The sequence below is a fragment of the Stigmatopora argus genome, chromosome 10 (genome assembly GCF_051989625.1).
Source record: "Stigmatopora argus isolate UIUO_Sarg chromosome 10, RoL_Sarg_1.0, whole genome shotgun sequence".
Taxonomy (NCBI): domain Eukaryota; kingdom Metazoa; phylum Chordata; class Actinopteri; order Syngnathiformes; family Syngnathidae; genus Stigmatopora; species Stigmatopora argus.
This window is the reverse complement of record NC_135396.1, coordinates 12570874-12579553: the sequence shown is the minus strand read 5'-3', so window position 1 is coordinate 12579553 and position 8680 is coordinate 12570874. Positions and strand designations below refer to the sequence as shown.

Below are 8680 nucleotides of genomic sequence, written 5' to 3'. Positions count from 1 at the left end.
TTCAGTTGTAGGACCGGAATAAAAACCCAATACAGGCACGGGGAGAACATCCAAGCTCCACCAAGGAAAACCCTAACCCACCAGGAAAGAATCATCAATCTCAGAACCGTGAGGTAAATGTGCTAACAACTCGAATACAAATATACTAATAAAAAAATTACAAAGTTAAAATAAGCAACACAAAGGACAAATGCAGTATGTGATGATGCAGCATATTAATGGAGTCCAAGTCAATTGACCTAGGACGTTTTGACTTCACGCCACCCAATGTGTCTTCTAGCGATGTTGGTCCATTTAAAAGAAAATTAACTACCATGGAAACAGTTTTAACAACATTAAAAGATTTTAGTAAGGAGATTTTGTGGATCTGGCGATACAGAGTCCCGATCTGAGACCTTGGAAATGTAATAAAGAGGGAAAAATCACACATCCACAGGATCTTTTTTCCATATTTGAACACAGCCATCCATATATAAGAGGGTTATTAGCGGAATTTTTTTTTTTTGCAAATGAATTATGCAGCACGTAATAGATTGTGGACAAATATTTGGCTCTCATAAACTTAGATCAAAATTATCCATTATGATTAAATGAGCTCTCTTGATTGGGATTTTCTTCACTTTAATGCTCCTTGTTCTGCTAAATTTGTTTCACCTTTGTAAATGTAAATATATATAAAACACAAGGTGCATGGACATAGTTTTTGCAATATACTTCTGGATTATTTTAATTTATATAAGAAATAATGCAGTGTGATAAATTGCTGTCTTGGTTGTAATTTTCTTGAGTTTCATTTTTTATTTTGACATTTTTAAAGTTTAATTGGACATTTTCTCAGTGTCAAAAGTAAATGAAGGAAGAAGCACTGTGAATACATTTTTTGCACTATAGCCTAAGATTATTTTGTTGTTTGGAGCCCTTAACTCTTTCACTGCCAATGACAGTTATAGACATCAAATCCAATTCAATTGGGAAGGCTGGCATTGAGAGAACATATTTCACTGCCATTGACGGCAATACACGCCCAATCCAATTTGACTGAAGGGCTGGCAGCAATCATTTGATACTACACTCAAAATCAAAATGAATTGGCGGTTAATGGCAGCCAATCATTTAATACCTACAAATACGATCCTGTGGCATGCGATCTGCTGGCCACCGATTCAGCGTCTCCCCTGCCTCTGGCCCAAACTCAGCTGGGATAGGCTCCAGAATTCTCCGTGGCCCTAGTGAGGATAAAGTGGTTCAGAAAATAAATGAATGGAAAATACGATCCTCTGAAAATGAGGTGATCAGGCCCGATTTCCGATCATGTGATCAGATCGGGCACATCTCTAATTTCTTGACTAATAGCTAGAAAAAAATAAGTCTACTCTTTCTTCATCTGCCCAAGATGCACCTCTCACCAACTTTGACAGCCGTGTGATTTATAGTCTCTGAATAATTCCAGAAAAAGAGAAAAAATGCAGCAATTTAATGTAAAATGTTTATTATTATTTTTGTTTAAGCATATTCAAACAAATACTTTATCGAAGACCAGTTATTCAGTTTGCTTAAGAGGCTATAATAGAGGAGCAGCTGGGTCAAATCTTTCTGTTTCAAAGAGTTTTTTCTTTGTGACAGCACCATTATGACATATTGCTTTTGACATCAGAAAGCTTCAGTTATCTGGAAAGCACTTTCATGCTTCATGCTCGTTCCTCTTCAAATGTAATCAGACCCCAATTTATTAATAACATTGATGAAGAAATACTTAAGGAATTGTGCACGACAACTTACTGCATGGAGCAGTCATGAGTCTCACAAAGAATTTGGGACAGCATGGTGATGAATGGGAGTTTTCTGAAAAAGGTACAAAATATGAAGGTCCACCCTTTTTTCCATAACCTTCATAACCTACAAAAATGTGTTCCAACAGTAGTTATAAAAGGTCCTTCCCTGCAGGATCAAATTTAAATGAATATATTGTTAAATTGGGCTCTGCCTAATGGTGTAGTGGTTCACTCGCCTGACTTCAGTGCAGGCAGGTGCGGGCTCGATTCCCACTGGTGGCGGTATGATTCTGGGTGCGAATGGTCGTGTGTCTCGCTGTGGACTGGCGACCACTCTAGGGTGTAGTCAGCCTTTCCCCCAAAGTCAGCTGAGAACATATTTGAATGAACAAATGAGTATAAGTAATAAGGCTTTCTCACATTAAAAAAAGGTCTCCATTTGTATGACTCTTTTAAAAAAGAAAAAAATTCTCATTTTTTGGTAGTTTAAATAACGTCACCATGTTGCTCATTATCCCAACGATTAGAAATGTGCCAATGATTCACAATTGTGCCAATTAAAAAAAAAGTAAACTACAACACCTTTAATCATAGAGAGGCACCTTAGTTTGAGGTAAGAGGCAATTAAATATTTAAAGGCCAATTTGTAAAAAATTTAAGGTCTTCAGAGTTGTGTCAATTGGTTTTTGCATACTATCTTTATAGTTATGGAAATTATCACCATTAGACAGGACAAAGCTTACAGTTTTGAATTCAAATCGTTAGCTATCCAGTTGCTAGTTCACCTGTGTGGAGTTTGCATATTCACCCTGGGCCTGTGTGGGTTTTTTCCGGGTACTCCGGTTTCCTACCACATTCCAAAAACATGCATGGTAGGCTGATTGGACACTATAAATTGCCCCTAGGTATGAGTGTGAGTGGCCAAAGTAAGATGGGATAGTCTCCAGCACCCCCGGCGACTCTTGTGAGGATGAAGTGGTTCAGAAAATGAATGAATACATTTAAGGCAGTAAATCAAGCTGCAAGCAGTCACCACATTTTTTTGTGGATCTCGCTCGCTGAAAAAAAAGGGATAACTCATTGGTAGTGCTGAATTGAATTTACTTTCCTCATACATTTGTTATAAGTAATGATCAATTGTATTTGATCTAGTGTTTTCTCCATGTCGCCAGAGATCAGGGAGTATGCGGAGGACATAGGGATTGATCCAGATAAAGAACCACTCCTTATGGGACTTGCCAAGGCAATGGTTATTGAACTGCCTACAGGTTGGGTGCGGTAAGTCTTTGGGGGTCCGAAAAACTTCCATTTCAACTAAGCAAGCATGTCCTCTACTGGCTAAATCCTAACCTATGGGCAAAATTAGGTTTGCAGTCCATTATTAAACAGCCTTGAAAAAAAAATCAGGCTCATCATTGCGTATACTATATCCCAAGAATACATACATAACAATATTCCATTGAGATCCTTCCGCAATTAATAGAGGAATATATAAAAATGATAGTAACACACTACTACTAAAATCACCAATATGAGTTGCTACTGAAAAGGCCTTTAACATTCATTTATTGATATTCCTTAGCACTTATCCTCACAAGGGTCACGGGGGGTGCTGGACCCTATCCCAGTCAACCACTGAGAGCAGGCGGGGGACACCTTGAATTGATTGCCGGCCTTCCTCCGTGGAGTTTGCATGTTAATCCCCTGCCTGCGCCCACATCCCAAAAACTTGCTAGGCTGGGTGAATACTCTAAATTGGGAAACATTTCAATTCCAATTTAGTGCGTCCCCGCCTACTGACCACAGCTGGCTCGAATAGGCTCTAGCACCTCCGCGACCCTGAGGATAAACTGTACGGAAAGTGAATGCATGAATGAATAAAACCTTTATTGGAACATTTCCATTTCTTTTCCAATACGCTTATCTTCGTGAGGTCTTGCGGGGGTGCTGGAGCCTGTAAAGTGTGTATTAGAAAAACAGTTCAGTAGTTGCAAGACTTGTGCATCCCTTGTGATAATTTTCATCATAATAATGATATTATGATGACATCGGTAAACAACAAACAAAGTTCTTGAAGCCGAACAAACTTCATCAGCTGTTAACATACAGGCTTGACTTTTTGATTCTAACCTTCTGTTACTTGCAGAAAATATGAGGGAGGGAAAACTTTCTATTACAACTCCCAATTAGACACACCCACTTTGGAACATCCCTGCAAAGCAAAGCATTCTCAGTTGGTGGTTAAAGAGCGTGAGAATGTCCAGCATGCAGCAGTTGATTTGAAGAAGAACCAGAGAAAGTTGAAAGAGAAACAGGAGGGAGAGAAAAGGACGAAGGAAACACTTGTAACACAAGTGAGTTTATTGAGCTTATTGATCCTCTGAATTGTCAGATATATGAATGCACTGGGAGCAACCACAAAAAAAATCTACTGTTTTTGCCCTCAATTGCTTCAGTCTGTAAAAATAATGCTTGCAGATGATTGAGTGTTTGGGTATCTCTTAGGACCTGAGAGAGTGTGAAACGGATCAATTAGACGATATTCCAAAGGTCATTTCTGGAGACCACAGTACTTATTTGCCACAGCAACAGGTACGTTAATTGTAGACAGAATTACATGCCTAGTCTACATTGCGCTTTATCTACTTAATGCAAGTTCAGATTGGATCTTTTAGTCTCTAACCTCAACTCATCTTCATGAAAATAACCATTTTTTTAGGTTGCTATTGTTTTCTTTGTCATCTAAACTGTTTCCTCTGTTGTGTTTTAAAGCTTTCTGGGGAACTCCTCAGTCCTGATCTTCTTGTGGGATTTTTTGATGAAGAGGACCGTAGATTGTTCGACAATAAGAAGATTGAAGCAGCTAAAATGTTAGTCTTTTTTGGGGTTTGTTTTGGCTTTTTTTCCATCAAAAGGTGTTGCTATCATGTGGTTTCTAAATCCCATCTTCCTGATAAGTGGTAAAACCATTTGAAATTCACAGATATATAAACGTTCTGTTTTGATTTTAGTCACCTGGAGAAAGCAGCAGCTATAAATGGCCTTCAAATTCTTGAGGAACAGCCTGATGAAGAATTTGACTTCTCTGAATATGGTACAAAATATATTATTCCACATTCCATAGATTCTAACCTAGAAAGACAACAACTTTACTTTGTATTACTGTCTCCTGGATGCAGTATGGATAAATTTGGCAGGTTCTGTCCAATTGGCCTCAAGATCACAAAAATAGGCGGGTGTAGGCTGGATAAACACTTTAAATTACACCTACTAGGTAAGAGTGAGAGCGGGGATGGTTGCCTGCGATTGGCTGGCCACCAATTCAGGGTCTCCCCTCCAGGGATATGCCCCAGCACCCCCCACGACCATTCTGAGGATAAGTGGTTCGAAAATTGAATGAATGTCTTAACGGGTAAACTTGCATGTCTACACCGTAAAGTTCAGCGACATAGTTTTCTTTTTTTTAACAGCAGCATCTTCACTCGAAATTCCAAAGTATTGCGATCAATGCGGCCTCTTTCATTTTATTTTAGAAACATTTACATGTTTAATAATCCTTTTTTTGTTCTTGAGTTATGTCCAAAAGATACTGATGCAAAAATACAGAATTCAATTGAAAAACTTTACCCATAGATAGAAGTATATAACTGTGGAGGATATATTCGAGAAATCATGGCAGGCTGTGTTTTTTATTCAGTCATATTCTAGGAATTAAAATGTTCTTTTTTTCCCACACCTCATCAGGAATTACGGAATATGCAAAGGACATGGGTATTGATCCAGAGAAAGAGCCTGAGCTCATGTGGATCGCCAAGGAGTCCTTGTCTGCCCGCCTTCCAACACATTGGGTTCCTTGGTGAGTAGTCATGAATTAAGTAAAATAACACATTCATTCATTCACCTTCTAAACCCTTTAACCTCACACACTTTGCGGGGGTGCTGGAGGCTATCCCAGCCAATTATGGGCACCATGCGGGGCACACCCTGAATTAGTGGCCACCCAATCGCAGGGCACAAGGACACACAACCATTCACACACACTCATACCTGGGGTCAGTTTAGAGCACCGGTCTTAAAACGGTCCTCATAGGGCCATAGGTGCAGGTTTTCATTCAAACTGAACAAGCGGACACCTTTTGCAAGTGTAATCAGTTGATTGCAGCCAGGTGCTACTTCTTTTAGAAGACCCCTCATTGGTTAAACTGTCGACACTGGATCGGTTAAAACAAAGACCAGGACACTGTGACCCTTTGCGGAATCGGTTTGAGACCCCTGGTTTAGAGTGTTCAACTAGCCCACCATGAATGTTTTTGTGATGTGGGAGGAAACCGGAGTACCTGGAGAAAACCCACACTACCCGGGAGAACATGAAATCGCCACACAGTGAGGACCCATCTCGGATTGAACCCTCAACCCCAGAACTGTGAGGGTGCTAAAACGACAAAATGTGAAATACCCCTAACCCCAATACCAACTATTGTGTCATAATTTATCTTCAACATACACAAGGGACTAAAGATGGAAATTAGCCCTCGGCTACATACATATATATGTTCATTAACATGAATATAAATATGTTCATTAATATGTGCTGTCCCTTATTAAATAAATCAAAGTCAAACCTACAGTAACTATTGATTGCAGCTGATAATAATTCAAGTTTGTTTATCCAAGTTTGACCCAAGATGGCACAGGTTTTCAATTGGATTTAGGTCATTCCAAATCACGTGAAGCCATTCTTTTGCTACTATACTATTAGGTTATGTAAAAAAATGTCATCACTGGACTGATATCTATTTGACTGGAACTTTTTTATGGGTTCCTCACAGCAAAGATGGAACTGGTCATGTTTTCTATTACAACATTCATTCAGCTACTACCTCGTGGGAACATCCATGTGATGTGCAGTACCGCATGAAGGTGGCTCAAGAACGAGAGCGCCTACAGCAAGCTTTGGAGTCAGACGTCAAAATGAACATGGACAACAGTGTAAGTAGGAACTTTTTCATTTAGTTTTTTAGTGTGTAAAGGGTTTGAAATTTTAACTGCGGTGAGATTTCTTGCTTGTGCTATTAAGATTAGATTAGATAACTATATATATATATATATATATATATATATATATATATATATATATATATATATATACATAAATAATTTTAAAACTTTAATGAATAAAAATAAAAATAAAATAAAAACAAAATAATTATAAAAAACTAAAAACATATTTATAGAACTATTTTTAGAACTGTATTTATTTCTTGACCTACTTATTACCTATCTATTTATGTCTAAAATGCCTTTCCTATTCCTGCATATTCACCCTCTTGCCACTGGAACAACGAAATTTCCCGAATACGGGATGAATAAAGTTATCCAATCCAATCCAATCCAATCCAATACCCGTTTTATTTTATTTTTTTCAATGTATGATCTTCACCAATTCACTTGCCATTGAGTAAGGAGATTACCATGTGTTTTTTAGGCACAGACATTTTAGGTCTGAGAATGCCTAGTGTATAGAAAAGGGGTCATCAAATAAAATGGCAGATTTGATTGCAAACGTTTTCCAAGGACAAAGGGCTGAGCGTCAAACTCATTTGCTAAGTGTAAAGAGCTGATAAAACAAAATCAAATGCCATATTTCATTACCTTTTTTGTGGAGTTTCAAATGGTGCATTTTGTTGGCCGTGAAAAACATTAACCTGACTTTCCGTTCCAGTAAACAAATAGATGATTGATTTATCATGGTTCCACAGTTGTGATAAAGTTTACTGTAGTGTTAGTTTTAGCTGCTCTGTGACAATGGCTTATGTAAGAAGAAACATGCTTGTTCTTTATTTAAAAAAACATTGATTGGCATTGGAGGCGGGATTTGTGTCTTCTCCCAGCTCTCCCAGTCCAATTGGCTTCCAACAAAGGACAAAACCTTGTTTGCTTTTGCTTTGTTATGATATTTGTGAAACATAACATTACTGTTTTATAATATATAATACTAAAGTGTATGTAATAATTTAAATGGATGGTTGTTTACGCATTTTGGCACTGATAACTTTACTAAAAATGGCTTGATCTAACACAAGGGTCACTGTGGGTTCTGGTTTATGTTGCAACAAATCCTTCACATACAATTTAACCAATGAGGTTTCTGCTAAAAATAATGGACAACCTGACTGCCATCACTTGTACGTAAAATGACAGATTGATGAAAAGGTGTCATCTTGTTTGGTTGCGGAATAATTGGGAGAGCTGATGATCTAATACACTGAAGGTATTTAAAATTTTCATGAGTTTTTATTTGTCTAACTTAGTACTTAAATAATTTTTCACCTAGAAGCGATTTTAACTTTTGCGTTATGAACTTGCATTCGCTGTTGAAGTGTGTATTGGTTAACAGGGAACTTTATAAGACAATTTAAATCAACTATATGTTTGTAAATAAGGATAAGACAATTTAAAGGTTCTATATTTTTGCAAATAAGGATTTGAGAGCCACTGATGGTGATTCAACAGAAGAGGTAATCCAAGAAAAGACTGGGAAGACGCATACCCATTCTGAGGACCACAGCTTTGAAACACCACAGCAACAGGTAGAAGCTTTGTTTGCTGCTTTACAAACTAAATTTAAATAAATCTAGTATTAGTATGTATTTCATACCTCTTGCCATTACGATTATTTTCTATAATTACAAATCTTGGTATTTTTGTATGCGATTGTGATCCAGTAGTTGTACAGTCATGTTTTTTTACACACTACTGTTGTTCTATAGCCTTTAATTTGTCTTTGTTTTGTTCTGTTTCAAAGCAACACGTGGAGTCCATCATTTCTGACAATTGTGCTTCTCACGACAATCAACTGGAGAATGATGGCAAAGAAAAATTTGACAGTGAATCTACAAAGAGGTTTG

The 8680-nt window shown here is 37.7% G+C and overlaps 1 protein-coding gene across 1 annotated transcript; it reads left to right on the top strand.

Annotated features, from left to right (window-relative positions):
• The first annotated feature begins 7 nt into the window (after nucleotides 1–7).
• LOC144083226 (uncharacterized) lies at nucleotides 8–8362 on the top strand. Its single transcript, XM_077610839.1, has 9 exons — nucleotides 8–113; nucleotides 2945–3050; nucleotides 3919–4126; nucleotides 4278–4364; nucleotides 4545–4642; nucleotides 4784–4866; nucleotides 5517–5628; nucleotides 6646–6761; nucleotides 8255–8362. Exons 2-8 carry the CDS (start codon nucleotides 3001–3003, stop codon nucleotides 6671–6673), a joined length of 666 nt encoding a protein of 221 aa, XP_077466965.1. The 5' UTR covers nucleotides 8–113; nucleotides 2945–3000; the 3' UTR covers nucleotides 6674–6761; nucleotides 8255–8362.
• Nucleotides 8363–8680: the final 318 nt, after the last annotated feature.

Excerpts from the sequence above, each read along its gene's own strand:
- LOC144083226 (XM_077610839.1), top strand. The coding sequence starts at position 3,001 with ATGGGACTTGCCAAGGCAATGGTTATTGAACTGCCTACAGGTTGGGTG. Across the intron at positions 4,643-4,783 it reads AAGATTGAAGCAGCTAAAAT|TCACCTGGAGAAAGCAGCAG; the intron begins GTTAGTCTTTTT and ends TTTTGATTTTAG. Across the intron at positions 4,867-5,516 it reads ATTTGACTTCTCTGAATATG|GAATTACGGAATATGCAAAG; the intron begins GTACAAAATATA and ends ACACCTCATCAG.